The 19,814-nt window shown below is 40.3% G+C and overlaps 1 protein-coding gene across 1 annotated transcript in view; it reads right to left on the bottom strand.

Moving 5' to 3' along the window:
* LOC122809329 (cyclin-dependent kinase 17-like) overlaps window positions 1-19,814 on the bottom strand; it is a gene marked incomplete in the record, with an annotated part of 1,699,239 nt that overhangs the window by 118,320 nt on the left and 1,561,105 nt on the right. Inside the window, 1 exon segment of the mRNA XM_044080731.1 lies at window positions 17,172-17,249. Within this exon segment, the coding sequence (XP_043936666.1) occupies window positions 17,172-17,249 (78 nt within the window).

The raw sequence follows: 19,814 nt of genomic DNA, 5'->3' as shown, positions 1-19,814 counted from the left end.
ATGAAAAAACACAGGAAGGTAAGTATATGTCAGGTATCACAGCCAGAAGGTGAAAGAGGGTAACCATTTGACATGTCGGGACCTACTATAGCGAGCCCCAAACTAGAGAGACTGAATGGGCGAAAGAATGGCCTTACATATATTAAAGTCTGTGATAACATTTCTTGGAATATTCCCTTTTCTACAAGTTATGGTGATCAGAAGTTTAAAGGAGAAGAGCGATTTATGAGAGTCGCTCTTCTCGTGTGTTTTCGGTTCTTTTTTCAGCTTGTCGACACTTGGCATTTCGTGTGCTGACATTTCAATAGGGAGCCTGAAAGGGAACAGATCCTTAAGCTCAAATTCACAGCTGCACAAGGAAAAAAACTTAATATCCACTGTAGGAACAAATTACTTGACAGGAAAGGGATAACAGCAGTTGAGGAGGAGTCTGAAAAGCTTTGGAGGGAATTCACCAAATAACACACAGAATAACATTCGTAGAAGTGCCGCTTGCTGAAGGCAAAAGTAAATTATAAGGTACTTTGTTCATGACAGCTCAACAAATTGCTGAACAACTTTTGCAAATAATTAGGGTTTTGGCTTTCATGGGGATAACAATTATTATTCAGGAAGTCCTAGTTCTCCTCCTCAAAATGTTAGGCTAGTTAATGAAGCAAAGATAAACAACAAATAACTAAAGGGTAAGATGTGCTTAATGAGAAAAAGGCACAAAGTATGCAATCCAACAAGGCAAAAATGGCAAATAAAAATGGAAAAAATGTTGAATACGAGTATCTACAGCCTGACCAAAAATAAGTGAGCTACCGACAATGAAAGCATTACGATGCCTTGCTATTGTGGAAATGGTGAAGTGCAGTTGCGCAAGTCCTACTTACCTCTAACAATAGATATTTAAATTCTCCACTGTCTCAGTGTCTTTTTGGATTATTTGCCAAGGTAACCCAGTATTGGCCAGCTTTCAAAAGCTCATACTCTTCTCCCTCTCTCTTCCTGTGACAGCTTGTTGGCTGAGCATATCCTGAGAGGAAAACCTTCAGCTGTCATAGGAAGTGAGTGTTCAGGCTTTACTGCTTCCACAAAGGAGAGTAAAGTACCTGGACCAAGAATCATCTAGCAAGAGTAAATCTGCAGCCAATCACAACAACATATAAAAACAAAATCCAACAACAACTGAATCAAACAGGTTGAAACCCAACTCAACTGCGCACAATCTGGGGATGATGGGCATGTGCTGCCACTGAGACTGTGAGGAATTCGAACATCTGTAAGAGGGAAGGAGGACTTGCACAACTACTAGGTTCATGACTTCCATTGCTTAATTGACATTTTGGGTGGCTTCCCAAAGCCTACCATACCGGAGTTGGAAGAATAAGGATCCAGCAGCCCCTGGAGAATGGTCCTAGCAAAGTCTGCTCTAACCTTGAAAAGGAATTAGTTTGTAGAGCTTTGTGAACTTATGAACAAAGGACTAGGCTGATGCCTCTAGAATTCTTCTAGAATATACTCCATTCCATATGCCAAAGGATATAAGGCTCTAGCTGACTGTGCTTTAACCTTGCCTGGAAGAGATTTGGCAATGTGGAGTAATAGAAAACAACAGTAAAGGACAACCATTGTGCAACAGTTTGCTTACAGACAGGTTGATCTTTCTTAGCCACATATAGGAGACAAACAGCTGTTCAGCATTCCTAAAGGGCATTGTTTTGTCAATGTAGACCCTGAACTGCCTGTGTGCATCCAAGGTACACAGAATCTTCTCACTTGTTTTTTGGATCAGGATAGAACAGGCAGAGTCTGATGGCTTGATTCAAGCTGAATTCAGAAACAACTCTGAGCATGAATGATAGATTAATGCATAACACAACCCAGTCCTTGTGAAACATTATATAGGGTTGGACCACCATAAGAACTTGTAGCTCAGAGACTCGCCTTGCAGAAGTTAGGGCAATCAGTAAAACAGTCTTTCAAGTAATGAACCTAAATCACCTTGACAGGCAGGTTCAAAAGGAGGCAAGGTTATTTTGTAAGAACAAAGCTGAGACTCCAAGGAGTGAGATGGCTGCAAGATACCCTTTGATAGATGCATATGACAAACAGTCTCTAAGCAGCTCATACAAATATCTCAGTATTACAGGAACCTCTGTTATTGGTTAGACACGACCTAAAAACCTCTTCCACTTGTAAACATAAGGTTTTCTAGATGCAGGTTTTCTCACATCCTTAAATACCTGCTGTACATCCTCATGGAACAGATGCCTAAAAGGTTTCAAAACAGAATCATCTAGGCTGTCAGTTGCAATTGCTGTAAGTTGGGGTGTACTATTTGCCTCTGATGCTGTGTCAGCAGATCCAGTCTGTGGGGGAAGCTTGTAGTAATTTCCCTTGGTTAATTCCATTAAAAGAGAGGACCCACTCTGCCTTTGCCAAAGGGGGGTTACCACAATGATCTTTGTTAATTCCTTCTGAATCTTCAGAAGTACCATGGGAATCACTGGAAAATATGGAAATACATACAGGAACATTCCCGACCATGGAAATGATACAGCATCTGTCTTCCAAGCATGGCTGCAAGGAAGTCCTGAACAGAATTGTTTCAGTTGTCTGTTTTGAAAGATGGCAAATAGAGCTATTTGAAGTGTTCCCCACATCTGGATCAAGTCCACTTGTGGCGATTTGCCCATGATCTGCTTAGTCTGTTTGCCACTGTGTTTTATTCTAACAGAATGTATGAGGCCTGTAGAGCCACAGCCAGCTCCCAGGCCATCACTGCCAACCATTAAAGGCAGTATGACCTTGTATCCCTTGCTTGTTCAGGTACCATATCAAGGTAGTGTTGTCTGTGACCACAAGAAGAGGACCCAGGGTCCATAAGTGCTGAAGAACCTTTAAGGCAAGAATCAGTGTGAAAATCTCTTATGTTTATGTACTTTGGAGTGTACTGAGGACCTCATAAGCCTTGCAGTTGAACTCCCACGGACACTAGTCCCCATGCAAAAGCTAGAGTGTCTATCTGGACAGACTGGACTAGGGTCTGAAAAGAGAAAGGACTCCTGGATTCAGAGACAGTTAATTCCTCTCCCACTGCATTTTCTGTTTCATAAATCCCAGTACTGGTACATGGAAATCCAAGGGCTGAAGGTGCAGGGTCCAACAATTCTTCAAGTACCACTGAATTTTCATCCTGTGTAATGTGCCCTAGTTTGTGGTATCATGAGGATCATTGATGCCATAAGGCCTAGAATTGTGAGGAACTGTCTTGCTGATAAAAGAAAATGCCCTAATAGGTGAGAACTTTTGTCTTCTGCCAGGAAGGCCATTGCTTTTACTGTGTCTTTCCAACACCCCAGGAAAACAATTTGATGAGAGGATATGCGGATGGACTTCTGAAGGTTCAATTTGAAGCCCTGGTGGGAAACGAGGGATATGACCTTGTCTAAGGACTCCAAGAACCTGGATAAAGAATTTGTACAAATCAGCAAGTTTTCTAAATAAGGAAAAAATGTGGATGTCAAGGGTTCTGCAATAGGCAACCAGTGGGCCAGACATTTTGTAAACACACAGGGTGCAGTAGATAGTCTAAAAGATAATGCAGAAAACTGACAATGTTAGCCAGTTAAGGCAAATCTTAAACTTCCTGAAATTGAGAGCAACAAGAATATGATGAGCATTCTTAGATCTGCAGTCACCATAAAAACGGTGGTCTGGAAGCAACACTAGGACCAACTGCAAGGTGAGCTTTTGAATTACAGAACTTTTATGAAGGTATTTTAGAAAAGACAAATCTAGGATGGGTCTGCAGGAGTGCTCCTTTTTTGGTACCCAAATAATTCTGGAGTAAAATCCTTTGCTTTTGTTTATAGTAGGCACTGGTTCTATAAACCCTGCTTAGACCATGTTATTAAGCACTGGAGAAAACAGCTCTGTTTGGCCTGGTGGGTGTGGGGGAATATCCCTGAAAGTGGAAGTATTTTCTATTCACTGCCAAATGTATGCCCTCTGAATTATTCTCAGAATCGATTTGCATGAGACACTTAGTGGCCAGGCTGCACAGTTGAGAGAGCCTGGGGGTAGGGGGTGCACTGTGACTCAGCACTATCATTCTTTGCAGGGGGTTGATCCTTTTTCACAAATTAACCCCTTTTGTTTGATTTTGAGGAATTATCCTTCTGCCATTTCCTTTTGGATCTCTGACTTTTGCTGGGCTGGGGATTTTTGTTTGTTTTGCCCCTTGAAGGAAGATGCCTTGTATGGGGAGAACTTGAGTACACAAAACATCCTAGATACTCCATGCATTAATCTACCTCTATCATCCCACTGTTTCAGAATCTGTTTAACTGTGGACCCAAACACCAATTCAAAACTTAAGCGTGCATTCCAAATCAGAGAAGTTCTGATTACATAACCAAGCATACCACCTTAACAAAAGGAGAAGCAGCATGCTCGAGACTGTATCTGCACATTCATGCACAACTCTCAGAACATGCTTGGAGTCAAATTACAAATAATTTCATTCCTATACGACTTTCCTTCTGCAGGTAAGGGTGCAGCAAAATCGTTCAAACTGTATGCACACTGTAAAATAAATTTCCACCTATAGCCTTGACAATTTAAGATTCTAAAGGCTAGACTACTAGAAAGAGGGATCCTTTCACCCTGAAGTCTAACCATTTTCCTCCTTTATCAGGGGCCGCTGGAGTAGATGAAACCAAGGACTTTTTATTTGAGCAGAATGCTGGGGAGATCACAGCTGGGTCAGCAGTCAAATCAGACAAACAGAGCGGTCATATTCAAGGAGGCCCTATATTTTCGCAGAGTCTTTTTATGGACTGCTAGAATAGATACTGATGTCCTACAGGCATCTTAATAAGCATCGTCCAAGGTATTATGACAGATGGGAATAGTCAGAGAATTGAGCATCTCATCTTCGATATTGTCATATACCCTGCCTAGCTCTGGGGTAGTTCCAGACTGCTTCCAAGCATGGGAAAAGAAAATCACAAAATCTAGTAATCACCTCAGAAAAAGTGAACACTTGTTTGACTTAAGCTCAGGTTCAAATTCCAAAGAATCACAGCGACTGGACTCTGTCAACTAAGAAATCACCATTGGCCTCATCAGATTCATCATCATTCTCTGAAACAAGTCAAAGGTCTTTAGCCAAAGTAGCACTAGAGCCATGTATGGGAGCATAGCCACCAGAATTAGCCGTCTGCCGAACACTCTTAGCCACGGAAATCACATCAGCCTTATAAACGGATATAATCTAAATAAAAGCTTTATGGTTCAGCTTTATTTTTTCTTTTGAACTTTAATACCTGATAAAATATTTGGGAACAGAATTTTACGTCTGGCAAGGAGTCCCTTACCCTGGACGACCCCTGCAACTAAAGAGTTTGGTTCTCACATACCTGTGTCAGGTACTGGAACAGCCCTGGAGGATGTTATCTAAACCTCGCAGCACAGTGACTGGAAAAACTACACTACAGGGAGATGGAACAACAGGTAAGCAGTCTGTGGGCCAAGCAATGGCCCTGAAAGAATCACTAAATGAAGACAAGGCATTGTTTTATTTATTTTGTTTCCTTTTTAGATGCAACTGAACTTGATGGGGGGGGGGGGGGGGGGGAGTTAAAAATTAGCTCCACAAACTAACTACATTAAACTACCATAAAATAACATGAAATAGTAATTTAAATTATGTTTTCTTGACTGAGGGTGAGTGTAAAATCTTTACAATACACTCAAACTGATTCATGGTAAAATCACAATCCAACATTAAAGACACACAAAGCAGAGATATACATATAGCAAATAATGTAAAAGTGCTCACAAAATTCATGTTTTGCAATACTTTCCTGTCAAAGGATGAAAATAAAGCAGAGTAAAAACAGTAAGGACAAGCAAGATTAACTCTGTTTTGACTGCACAAGACAGCCTTTAATGTCTATCAGCGTACACACACACACAAACACATGCACTCACACAGACTGCACTTCTGAAATACTGAAAGTTTTGACAGAAACAGTAATAACAAGCATTTGTCAAATATAGAAGACAAACACTGCTTCAAGCAGAAATTCCCACAGAAATTACTGTAAACACTGACAAAAATAAAAACATATTAAAATAAATATTTTAAATAAATATAAAACTAGAAAGAGAATAATAAATCTAATAATAACAAGAGAGAAAGGGGGCCCCAAATGGGGCTTATCTGAGCAGTAAGCTGGAAAAACAGCAATGGATTCAGTGAAGAGTCAGAGGACTTTCTTCTCTGGATGGCAGAAGACTAAACACTCACGTCCTGTGACAACTGAAGGCTTTCCTCCCAGGATATGTTCAGCCAATCAGAAGTCACAGAAAGATAGAGGAAGGGGAGTCAGAGGTTTTGAAAGCTGGCCAGTACTGGTTTTCCTTGGCAGATAACCCGAAATTCCAGTGAGGCAGTGGGAATGAGGAACATCTAATGTATAGACAGAACCATGACTAACAGATAAAAGTACATGCTTTGAAGAGGAACAAGACATTTAAAATAGTTAAACACAGACATTTACTTAAATGAGGGGAACAAGGCAGAATACCATGCAAGTAAACACAGAGGAAAAGGTAGAAGACACCAGACTGGAAGCTTGAAATGACAATCTACCCAGGAGGTTTTCACAAGATGCAAAAACAAACAAAAGGATAGACTGTTTTCTATTCTACTGTTCATCAAGAAGGGGCTTAAATGAATCCTCTATAGACTATAATAATTTGACTGCAACCATTCCCAAGAGCATTATCACACTTGTTGCCTTACAAAAAAAGTCTCATGTAGTACAGGAGTCTAAGAAAGGGAGGCCTCGGACATGCTGTCTTCAAATGGGGAGAGGAAGAATTTCAGATCCTGAAGAAGGGTGCAATAATGGTAATGAGATCTCCACAGTATGGCTGACCATCAGCTTACATACAGATTCCTGGCAATCATAACTAGGACCCCCAATCTTCCACTGGGCAAATTCCAACAACATGCGGCAGAGTCGCAGAAAAAAACAACAATCTTGTACTTGGAATACATCAATGCTGTCTGAATGGATGGATGATGAAATCAGCAAGAAAAGGAGAGTAGTATTGCTGGAAATGAAGTCATCCGCAGGTCTTAGTGAGTACCTTCATCTGGTGTACCAAGTTTTCAAAAATATCTCACCAAGATGATACTGATATATAGACTGTACATTATACAGCAGATATCGTTGACAGACATAGGTTAAAAAAATAAAAATACAGCAGGGTACACAAGTCCCAGGATAAAAATGTGTCCAATCCTGGTGTGGGCATTGTTGCCAGAATTGGAAAAATGGCAGTGTAGAATCCTCAAGACACAGAAACATTTCCACAATGGTGTTAGGCCAGGATCAGGGGGAGGATGACCCTCCCCCCATTGTAGAAGGAAGTAGCAGTCCACAAAAATTAACAGGTCAAAAAGCGCCACATTAAGATAATAGAGTGGATTATTGAGGATAAGGAAGAAATTATGTACTGTTACTATTATGCAAGAAGCCCAGAATTTCCAGATAGAAGATAGTCAAAAAGATTAAGGGAGAAATTAAAGGAAAGATAAAAATATTTGCACAAGGAGAAACTATCAAAAGCTTTAAATAAAAAATTATGTTCATCAGTATAACAAATCCATGAAACACATTACATAGACAAAAATTTGAGCTGCCTGGAAAAAGAAGTGACATATGAAGTGCAAAAATATAAAGAACAAAACCTAGAGAGTTTTTAAAAGTATAAAAAAGAAATATGGACATGGGCAAAAAAGAGAGAGCTGATATTGTGCAATATTTATGCAAAGAAGAAAAATAACTGAATACAAAAAAGCAGTTCCAAAGATATTTGCAGAGAAATACTGGCAAAGGCACCCAGATATGGAAAAATTCACAACACAAAAATAAGAACACAAGGGGGAATGCAGAATAGAAGATTAGTAAGGTAGAAGTTCAACAAATAGAAACTGAAGTTATGGAATACTTGTGAAGTGAAGGATTTAGTGTAGAAAGCCTAATATAGGTCACATCACAGCATGATGGAACAATGAGCCCTCACATTAAGGAAAAGCAGGTGTAGCACAAGACGTGAAGAAGAAATATGGACATGGGAAAGAAAATGAAATTTGATATGGGTGCAATATTTATGCAAAGGAGAAGGCAAAATTAATTAACAGAAAAAAGCAACACCAAAGATACTTTAATTGAAATACAAGCAAAGGCACAAAGACACAGAAGATTTCATAATACAAAAAATAAGAAAACAAGGGGGGGGGGATTAGCAATGGATAATTTAAAGAAATAGAAACTGAAGTTATGGATTACCTGAAAAGTGAAACATTTAGTGTAGAAAATATAGGTAACTTCACTGCATGATGGAAAAATGAATCCAAATTAAAGAGAAACAGGTGGAATGGGAAGCATCCGATCACTTGCCACATGACGATGCTCTGGAGCCTTTGGTAAGAAACCAATACAAAAGTCCAGTTGGAGTTTCACAGTAAGGGAAGGGTCGGGAAAGAGAGGCAACTCTGACATAGGCAGTGTTGTGTTGTGACAGGCCAAAGAGTTCCTATATGAAAGATTAACAGATGACACAGGATGCAACTAAAGAGAATATGTCACAAGAAGATGATGTGGAACTTTCTGCAGAATGTGTGCAGGAAACAGAGAAAGTACAGTTGTGTACCTACCATAAATGTAGATGTTCGAGTGTATTCACTGTTGCAGTCATTACACTTGGGTTATCTTGCTGGCAGGCTACCCGCAGTTGGCCAGAGTTCCAAAGTCTAGGTCCGGCGTCGGTTGCTGTCGCCTCTTCCCTGACGTCAGTGCGCCAGGGGTATAAAAGATGCAACCGACACCATTTTCTTCAGTTTTTCTTGCCCCAGATGTCAGGTGCCCCCCGATAGGAAGGCTGAAAAAATAAAATTATGCCAAAAAGCATGCATGTACTAATATAAACATTTCCTTCATCTACAAGCAAACACACCACATAGGTTGTACACAGTTGAGAAGTACAGAAAAGCCCCAGCAATGAAAAGGGGGATGGTGGGTGGGTAACCTGGACTGCAACAGTGAATACACTCTAACATCTACATTTATGGTAGGTACACAACTGTACTATGTTCATCGTGTTTCACTGTTGCAGTCATTACAATTGGGTTGAATCCCAAAGCTGAGGTTGGGTGGCTGGGCCTAAATAGAATTAGGAGAGGCTACCAGGCCCTGCAAAGCCTGCTCTGGATTTAGAGTAGAGAGGTAAGTGTTAGTGCTTTGTGAAAGTGTGCACTGAACTCCAGGTTGCAGCTTCTAAAATGTTTTTGGTTGGTACTCCTCTGAGAAAGGCTGCTGAAGTAGCTGCTGCTCTGGTAGAATGTGGCCTAATGCCCTTAGGCACTGATATGCCATGTTGTGCATAACAGAAGCCAATGCAGTGTCCTATCCATTTTGAAATTGTCTGCTTTGAGATAGGCTTTCCTTGTGATCCTGCAGCATAGGCTACAAACAGTTGCTCAGTTTTTCTGAAAGCTTTTGTTTTGTCCAAGTAGAATCGTAGCTGTCTGTGTATGTCCAAAGCGTGTAGACGTCTCGCCCTTTTACTCTGGGGTTTGGATAGAAAGTTGGTAAATGAATGGTTTGGTTAAGAGCCACACTGGAAACCACCTTTGGCATGAATGTTGGGTTTGTCCTAAGAGAGACCATGTCCTGGTGAAAAATGATGAAAGGTTCCACTGCCATTAATGCCTGTAACTCTGAGACTCTTCTTGCTGAAGTTATTGCTATGTGCAGAGCAGTTTTCCATGATAAGAATTTTATATCAGCTGTGCTGGCTGGTTAAAAAGGAGGCAGTGTGAGCTTTTCTAAAGCAAAATTGAGATCCCAGTAGGTACTGATGCTCTCCTCAGGGGTCTTATGTTTTTTGCCCCTCTGAGGTACTGCCATAGTAGTGGATGTGAAAAAATAGGAGGTTCCGTATTGTAATGAGCTGAAATGGCAGAGGCATGGATCTTAATAGACGAGAAGGATAGGCCTTTGTCCAGCATCTCAGTCAGGTATTGTAAAATCTGAGGTATATTTGGAGCAAGTGGCTTGAGCCCTTGTGCCTGGTTCCAAGCACAGAATCTCTTCCATTTTTCTGCATAAGATTTCCTAGTGCTGGGCCTCCTGGCTTCTAAAATGACATCCATAATAGCTTTAGAGAGAGGTGCGGTCTGAGTGGCTACATTATGTGCCATGCTGCCAGATTTAAGGTTCTGAGTTGACTGTGCAGAATCTGATTGTTTTGTTGAGTCAGAAGATGAGGAATTTGAGGTAAAGGCCAGGCTGGGCCTTGAGACAAGTTCTTTAGGATTGGGTACCAGTGCTGGCATGGCCAGTCTGGGGCAATCAGGATCATTTTTGGCCTCTCTTGTCTGACTTTCTGGGGCAATCAGGATCATTTTTGGCCTCTCTTGTCTGACTTTTAGGAGCACCTTGGGAAGAAGAGGCAGAGGAGGAAAGGCATAAACTGTCAGGGTTTTCCAGCTGAATGATAGAGCATCCACTTTCAATGCTTGTGAGTGATAAGTTCTTGTGCAGAATTTCTGTAGTTGGCAGCTGTGAGGGGAGGCAAAAAGATCTATGTCTGGGCGTCCCCATTTCCTTGTTATCATGCTGAACACCTGTGGATTTAGTTTCCATTCGTGAGGATCCATGAGATTTCTGCTTAGTTCGTCTGCCAGTGTATTTTTCATTCCTGGCAGGAATTGTGCCTGCAGATGTACAGTGCTGTGTTCCACAAAGTCATGGCTTGCCTGCAGAGGGGGTAGGAATGTGCGCCTCCTTGCTTGTTTATGTACCACATAACTGTGGTATTGTCCATCTTTATTAATAGTTGTCCTGGATGTAGTAGGTCCTTGAAAGCTGTCAGGGCATTCTGTACAGCTAGCATCTCTTTTTGATTTATGTGAAGATACATTTGTTCCTTGGGCCACGTGCCCTGAATACATTTTCCTGCCATATGTGCCCCCAGGCATAATCCAATGCATCCGTTGTTATTGTCTGCCTGGCTGTGGGTAAGGTGAAAGGCTGTCCCTTGTTGTGGTGACAGGCCTGAGACCACCATCGAAACTCCAGTTGTAGGCAGGGAATTAAAGTTACTATTGTTCCAGGTTGTGGCAAAGTTGAGTCCAAACACTTTTTAGATACCATTGTAGTTTCCTCATATGCAGTCTTGCATATGGAATTAGTAGAATGCAGGATGCCATGAAGCCCAGGGCCTGCAGAATTTTTCTTGCAGGGAGCTGGGTCTTTGTTGCCATTATCTGAAAGTAATGAGTCAGTTACGTTTGCTTGTCTGGCGTGAGATAAGCCATCTGGGCAGTTGTATTTAAGCTTGCACCCACAAATATTATCTCTTGAGAGGGCACTAGTTTTGATTTATTTTCATTTACTGTGTACCCTAGGCAAATTAGTAATCTTTTTACAAATGCCAGATGCTTTAGAAGAATGTCCTTGCTCTCTGCTTGAATAAGGCAGTCGTCCAACTAGGGATATATTTGAATTCCTCTGTCTTCAAAATGCAATTACTGGTGCCAGGCATTTTGTGAAGACCCTGGGCGCAGTAGATAAGCCAAAGGGCAGTGCAGAGAATTGGTAATGCATTGAGCCAGCTATGAATCTGAGGTATCTTCTGCAAGACTGTCTGATTGGGACATGCAGGTATGCCTCCTTGAGGTCCAAAGTAACTAGCCAAGCATTCTTGCCCAGCATGGGTAGAAGTTGCTGCAGTGTTAACATTTTGAATTTTGGAACATCCAGGAAAGTATTTAGGATTGACAGGTCCAGTATTGGTCTCCAGGCTTTGTCCTTTCTGGGTACTAGGAAAAGTCTTGAGTAAAATCCTTGTCCTTGTTCTTGCTGTGGTACTCTTTGAATAGCTCCCATGTCCATGACAGCAGCAATTTGTTTTTGTGCCTCTGCCCATTGGTTTTGTGGCAGGTCCGGCATACCTTTTGATTTTGGAAGGGTGTGAAAGTGGAACTTGTAACCCTGAGAAACAATATTCAGTACCCATTTGTCCTGGGTGATTATGTGCCAATTTTGTGAGAAAAGTGCTAGCTTTCCCCCTAGGGGTGCTGCCAAAAGGTAAGTGCTCAGCATTTGTAGAGGGAAGTCATTGGGACTGTTTCCTATAAGGTTGTGACTTGTCTTCTCCTCCTTTGGGGGCTGAAGTACCCCATTGTTTAGGTCTGTAGGAGCCTTGGGGCTGAGATCTGCCTCTTGGGTGTCTGTATCTGCCTCTTTGTGGCCTGTCTGACACTGGAAAGGACCGATTATTTGAGGGCCAGTTTCTGCTAAACCTAGGTGGTTGAACCTGTAAGAAATCCTTTACTGTCTGCATTGATTTTGCTTTATCCTCCATTTTCTTTAACACCTCTTCTGCCTTAACACCAAACAAAGTATCATGCTGTAGTGGAGCATCCAATAATTTTGCTTTAACATAATCAGGTAAACTCTGTTCTTTTAACCAAACATGCCTTCGAATGACAGAGCCTGCAACTGCGGCTCTACAAGAAGCCTCTAATGAATGAAAACCACATTGCAGAGTATGCTTTCCCACTTGTTCAGCTGCATGCAATAAATCCTGCATTTCCTTACTGTCAGGACTTTCTGAGTTTGTAAGCATTTTCTGTTTTAACAAAGACATGAAGTACTGCTGATATTTAAGCATGTGAAACTGGCAGTTTAAAGCCCTTACAGCTAAAGTAGCAGAAGTGTAAACTTTTTCCCCCATCTATCCAGAGCTCTGGAATCCCTATCAGAGGGGACAGGGTTTTTAGCAGTGGAAGCCTTAACCCCTTTTGGACCCTGAGAAATTGTTTCTTGGTCCACAGCAGGGTTTTTGTAAAGAAATTTATGAGAGTCATGGACCCTGCAGTACCTGTCTGGCTTGACTTGTGCAGGGGGTAAAGAATCAGGAGACAGACTAGATTCAGAGAAAACATCATCAATAATATCAAGCACAGGGGGAATAGCCAGGGCCTGTGCTGAGGCAATAAAAGAAAGTCTCTGAGCCTTTTCTTGGATTTTGAGTAATCCTGGCTCTCCCAATGGAAATGCTCCCTCATGGTGTGCAGGGTTTCCCCAAAAGAATAATCCTCAGGCGGAGAGGCTGAAGGTATAGATTCTTCTGCATCAGAATCCTCACAGGGAGGGAGAGAATATCCCTGATCTGAAGAGGAATCAGAGGAAATAGAAACCTGGTCAGAGGAATCATAGTCAGTGTCTTGCCTAGGCCTTTTATCAGGAGGGGGATGGGAACCCCTGATCAAAGTAATTAGGTCTTTGGCCATTTTAAGCATCTGTTTCTTTGGCATGGATGACTGTTCAGTAGAATGCTGTACTTGTTTCCTTGTCTTTAATGGTGTTTTTGACTTTGCCTTGGCTGCTGCAGTGGACTTAATAGTAAGCTGTGAAGGTCTGAAAACATCCTCAGAAGCCGATGCCTGCTCAGCGGCTCTGGACCCATCTGAGGGAATAGTTTCCGCACGCCCAATACCTTGAGTTTCCACAGGCCTAGGTGTCTCCACGTGGGTGTCGGATACGGCCTGTGGCTCTGAGGTAGCAGGTGTCAGGGGCTGCGAAAGCGCCTCACTGAGAACCGGCGAACCAGCAACTGGCCTAGAAGAGACTTCGTCGTCGGTTTTGGACCTCGGATGCCTGTCCTTTTCTTTGTCTTTGCGTTTTTTATGAATTCCAATCGTCAGTTGAGATTTTGAAAATCTCAGGAGTCGGCCGACCGGCACTTCCGAACTGCTTTTGCTTCAGGTACCACGCGGCATGAAAGACTGAAGAAAATGGCGTTGGTTGCATCTTTTATACCCCTGGCGCACTGACGTCAAGGAAGAGGCGACAGCAACCGATGCCGGACCTAGACTTTGGAACTCTGGCCGACTGCGGGTAGCCTGCCAGCAGGATAACCCAAATGTAATGACTGCAACAGTGAAACACGATGAACATCAAAGAACGTGCCCTCAGTTTAGAAGAAAATGATCTAAGGGAAGAGCTGCTTGATTTAACAGAGATGGATAGATATATTAATATTGACGAAAAAAAATGACAGAAAGTAAGTAAGACCCAAAATGTTAGAAGTCTGATAAAATAGATGAACACAGCAATCAAGACTATTACCAGAAATTCATATGACATAACAGAAGTAAATACGATAGATTATGGTGCAGCTAAACTAATGACACATGAAGTCTTACCACAAAAATATAGAGTAATAAGAGGAAGGAAGGGGTGAAACAAAATACCATCATGGAGACATCAAACAGAGAAAAATCTAAAACAATTAAGATAAGAAATGTTACTATGACAAGAATATAGAAGAAACGTATTAACAAAAGTACTACGAAAAATAAATGTGATAAAAGGAATGCACAGATCAGGATCCAGTGTACACTATTGCAAATAATACATTAAAGACATCAGCACTGGCAGAAAAATTTAGCAGATGTGCAGATAAAATATAAAAGACAATGAGAGAATAAATAATTCACTGATGACCCAAAAAGGTTTTATAGAGACTTGGGAAACAAAGCAAAAGGAACAGCAACACCAAAAAAAAAAAAAAAAAAGTCACATTTTGCAGAAATACTTATGAAGACCCTGTGGAACATAAAGATGCTGAATGGATAAAAGAAAAAAAAAAACAGTAAGGAGTTCAAAGGATATGAAATGGGATGAAGTAACGGCCACAGAAATTGAAACAAAATTAAGAAATCACCAAACCCACATGCAGTACCTAACGTTTGGCTAAAAGTATTAACACAAACATTTAGCCTTGAGTAAGAGTACCTGTATGTGCATCCTGAACAGACATTGTTAACAACAGGAAAAACATGACGACTCCTTAACAGTGAACCTGTAAGCTATCATAAAAACTGCTAACAATCCCATTTAATTGCTTTTATGCATCTGACAGATGTCGATGCATGTGGACATCACAGCACTGTAGTTGCAATTACTGTATATCTGTATATCATTATGCACTGCTTTGTGCTGTTACACCTCTGGACATGCATAAACTGCTTTACTCCGGCATGCAGCTGTATATGAAGTAAAGTATGAAGTGTTGGTTTCAGCTCTTGTGATATGCATGCAAGGTAGTATGGGGGCTGCTCTATCTACTGTGCCTTGGGATTCTATGTACATTTTTCAATGCAATAAAAAATATCACTATTTTATTTTCATTACTGACCAGCATAGATATATCAAAGTTTGCAATCTGTGAACGTTTAAATTTCTGACATGGCAAAAAAAACGGTCTTGTATTAGTCAAATACCATAATACAGCTGCTGCAAAGTATTTTCTTCCCTTGACTTGACAAGTGGATTTCATCTGATCAAAATAAGTAAGACCGAAATTAAGCTTGGATGTTCTATACATTTCTACTTTTTAAAATGAGCCAATTGTTTCATGTGGATATTTACACAAAAAAATCATTTCATTCACACTTACCCAACACAGGTTTGCAGTTTGATATTGTGCCCCTTTGCGATTTGAGACAACTGTCACTTGGTGCCACTGATTTGGGAATAGAACTATGTACAGAATATTGTAGATTTTATATTATGGCAGGGATAAAACTCCTGAGGATGTTAACAGGGCCCACCGAATTTGTATTTTGGGTAGCACAGTAGTTCAGTATAAGATCTCTGCCTCACATCTTAAGTCCAGTTCTGACTTTGGCTACTGCCTCTTTTGAGTAAGCTTCTCCATGTCTCCTTCGAACCCTCTCTGTGAGCATTGGTTTCCTCCCAGAAAATATGCTGGTGAATTTTTAAATTAAATTGTGTACATTCATAGATATGTATACGGTCAGAGACAGCTAATGCATAGTGGGCTAGAAGCTAAAAATGGATAAGGCTGTTAAAGACCTAGGTATGCTAATCAATAATAGTCTCTCTCATTTGATCAGCACTCCACCTTAGTTTTCAGCAAGACCTACAAGTTAACACTGTTGATACTCAAACTCCAAAATCCAGCTGAGTCGGGGTGGGGACTGAAGATAAAATGTTATTTTCAGTCATAGATTCTCCTTAAAAAACACTGTGGTTAGCAGAAAAAATAAAAATTAAGTGGGCATCTTCTTGAGAGTAAGAGACAAATGTGAACTATAGCTCCCAGGAGCTGAGTGGTACCACCCCAACAGCAGACCCACGAATACCCACTACATGCCCCTCAAAAGACTCAAGGAGGTGCCGAAATTCTGATTTTTTTTCTTAACTCTTGCTTTTTTCAAGAACTCCTTTAAGCTTCTGTTCTATTTATGCTTTTTCACACTGCTGTAAAACAGCTGTGGTGTCTTACAGCTTTTTATATACAGTAAAAGCAAATAAACATTCATTCCTCCTTGCCAAAGTCTTTTCATTAAACAAAGCACAATATACATAAGACTGAACAGTAAGTTATTCATGCAGACAAAAAAAGACACTAAACATGGATCTGATGGCTACATGGCCATAGCATCATCTTATGTGAATTTTTCCAGGGTCATCATTTACTTTTTACCAAATAAGAAAACTGTTCTTACGGACTGAAGCAGAAATCCTGAGTAAATATTTTTACCAGTACTGCTAAGAATAACAAAGACTAAGACACACAACACTGCAAAGCAAGAGGAGAGAATGTTTACTGTATCCATACAACAGCGCTCTCTTTCATAGCTGGCCTTCCCTCTAACAGCTGCAGCCTAAGACTGCAATCTTGCAAACTAAGAAACCTCTGTCTGTTAAAGAACCAGGATGAGGACCAGCACCCAGCCTGGTAGACATCACATACATAACCTGAATCCTACAGCAACGATCCTTATGATGTACATTTGAATAATAATGTCCATGTATGGAAAGATGCACAACTTTATTCTTATGCAAGTGCATTGGGAAAGGATGTAGAAATGTACATTGATCATTAAATTGCAAGAAGGGAGGAGTAAGAACTAAACTGCTAAACGAATGCTATTCAGATCAGTTTGCGACAACTTGCAAGGGACAAATTCTTCCTTAAGTAATAACTAGGAGAATAATAATATTCCTTGGATGGAAGGAAGAATGGAGTGAATAAAGACAAAAGGAGCACCAATCTCTTACCTGACTCAGGTAGTGATATAGACTTCAATCCAGCTTCCTTTTGCAACTGAATCTCCTTTAGTGCAAATATTGATGTAGCTGTAAGAAACAAAGGAGAAAAATGGTTCGCGGGACATCTCTCCAGAAGACATGCAGCAATGAATGATATTATTTCACTTTGACCACAATTAGTTTTCTGAATACCCCCTTGCAGCTGGAGTTCAAATCTTACCTCTCTCTAAAGTAGTGCCACTATGCTTTTTCTGTTAAGTGTGAAAATCAGGAGGCAGAAGAGTACTTGTGGCTCCTGATTAGCACAGCTGGAGACAGACTCAAACCTGAAAATTACCTTTTTACCCTTTTGCAATCTGTCACACCATTGTCAGCATAGCACAGCAGATAAAATGAACACCTGCAGTTCAATTTCCCAAACTACTGTACCAAGTTATAGTAGCATGCAAACTATAACTGGCCTACTGTGCCAAGTTACAATGGCATGCAATCTATAATTTTTATATTTTAAAGTATCACCATGATCTAGACTTAGAGAACCTATCCAGTTTGTATAACGTTCTGTGAAAGTTGTCAGCGAAGCTCGCACAACTGCTGTATAAACATCACCCAAAGTTACAGTTTGGAAAAAAACAAGGCCAGAGAATTAGGTGAATTGTGCCCTATGATGAGATGGCAAAGTTTCACTGTGTATCTCATAACAAAATTTTATGCAGTAAACTCTTTACACACTGTCTTTTCAGAAACTTTACAACCTTTTCTTTAATGGAGAAAGATATTCATGTAAAATCAGAGTTCCCTGTCAATGGCCATGCAATTCAATAAATACTCTCCTTCATTTGAGCAGTCTGGGAAGAATGCAGGCAAGTTTACTGACTGGTTGAGGTTAGTCCCAGTGGTTATCTTTTTTTAAGGAACAGTCTGAAAGTATGCAAACAAAGTATGGAATGTTAACACATAAAGCACACCATTCTAAAATTCTTCTAGCTGATCTAACAGCTACCAGAAACATTCCAATACTGGGAATTTCGACTTTGTGGTTGCGGCTGCCATATGGTTAAAAAAGGAGGTTGAGTGAGCTTTTTAACAAAAAAGTACAAGTCCCGTGGAGGAAAGGATTTTTTAGAAGTGGAAGTATCAGAAATGTACTCTTAGGCAAGGCCTTGCAAAGAGACAGAGATAGCAGACAAGTGCACTTTAGTAGAGAAATAACTGATGACTGCATCAAATGTATATTTACTTTGGGGGAAGTTCTGCAGCATTTCTAGTTGGCTCCTCCCTCTTCTTCCCCTTTACCAAGTATAAAAGAAAAAATATATTTCCTTTGCATTCAAAATATATTTTTATCAGAATTTTGGCAAAAGTGTTACAGCCATTTGTTATGTTTGGGGTGATGGCTTCAGATCTGGAAGAGGACAATACATCTTTTGAAGAGCAGGTAGAGTGTGAGTGGCATCAGTGATGCAGATCCTCAACCCACTGAGGACAGCAATGGTGAATAGTTATTATGAAAACAGATACTGAGGTGTCTCTGAATATACCTAGACTTTAGAACTGCTACACAAAGCATCTTGAGTCATGTGGTGAAGAGTTATCTAAGTTTTTATAACAGTGATATGACTTTGTGATGCCATTTCAGCAATTACTGGTTGATTCACAAAATAAATCCATGAAATTAAGCAGCCATATAATGCATATAGAACAGAAGTTGGTTATAAAGGAAAATAAACCAAGGCAAAGCAAGTTGCACTTGAGTTGGATTTTGAAAAGTAAAGAATGTAACTGTTTAGAATTTATGAATAGCATGATAACACAATGGACTGGATCATCCCAAAAATATTAGTATGCATGAAAAAACTTATAGACTACTATCACATGTGACTGATAGGGGTTATGGTGGACCAACAGTGATTTCTGGATCAGTTTATGACCAAGTACAAGAAGGAGCAGGTAATATCACAATGTTTGACCTGTTCAATGGGATGATATATGTATGGCATTGAAGTATGCAAAAAAAAGTCTGGAATGTTTAGGATTTTTGTTTGAAAGTGTTTACATAGGTAATTTTATACCCCAAGCAGACTTCAAATAATTTTTCCTCAGGTAGACAGCAAATATTGGAGGTGTGATGGGGAAAAATGAAGTAACTGAGAACATATTTTTTGGGAGTGTAATGGGCTGTCAGATTTTAAAAATGCCCTACAGAATACTCGGTCAAAAATATTGGAGGAGCAAATTGTTGTAACTAAGGAAATGATCCTTCTGAGCTTTGACATAGGATCTGAATTACCCAAACATAGTAAGCCCTTATGTTCAACTCTATTGGCTGCCAAAAAAAGCAATTACTATAAAATGGAAATCAAAATCTAAACCAAATGTGCTTAAAGTACTGAATGTTGTAAAAGAGGTAAAAAATGGAAACAGGATCTTTAGAAAAGAGAACATGTAAATTACACAGAAATAAAAGGAATTTGTGGAAGCAATACAAGCAAAATAATGTTCAGGAGGAGAAGTGAGATTTAGTAGAAGGAATGAATTGAGCAACTTGTGTACTGCTGGACTAAATGAACTGTTATAAAAAAGAAAACACATATGTAACAGGTAATGTATGTACATGAAAAAACTTAAATATGGCTTGTTTTCTTTTCTATG

Source organism: Protopterus annectens, chromosome 8.part0 (assembly GCF_019279795.1).
Source record: "Protopterus annectens isolate FY-2018-M chromosome 8.part0, PAN1.0, whole genome shotgun sequence".
Lineage (NCBI taxonomy): Eukaryota > Metazoa > Chordata > Ceratodontiformes > Protopteridae > Protopterus > Protopterus annectens.
This window is presented reverse-complemented; position numbering and strand designations above follow the sequence as displayed.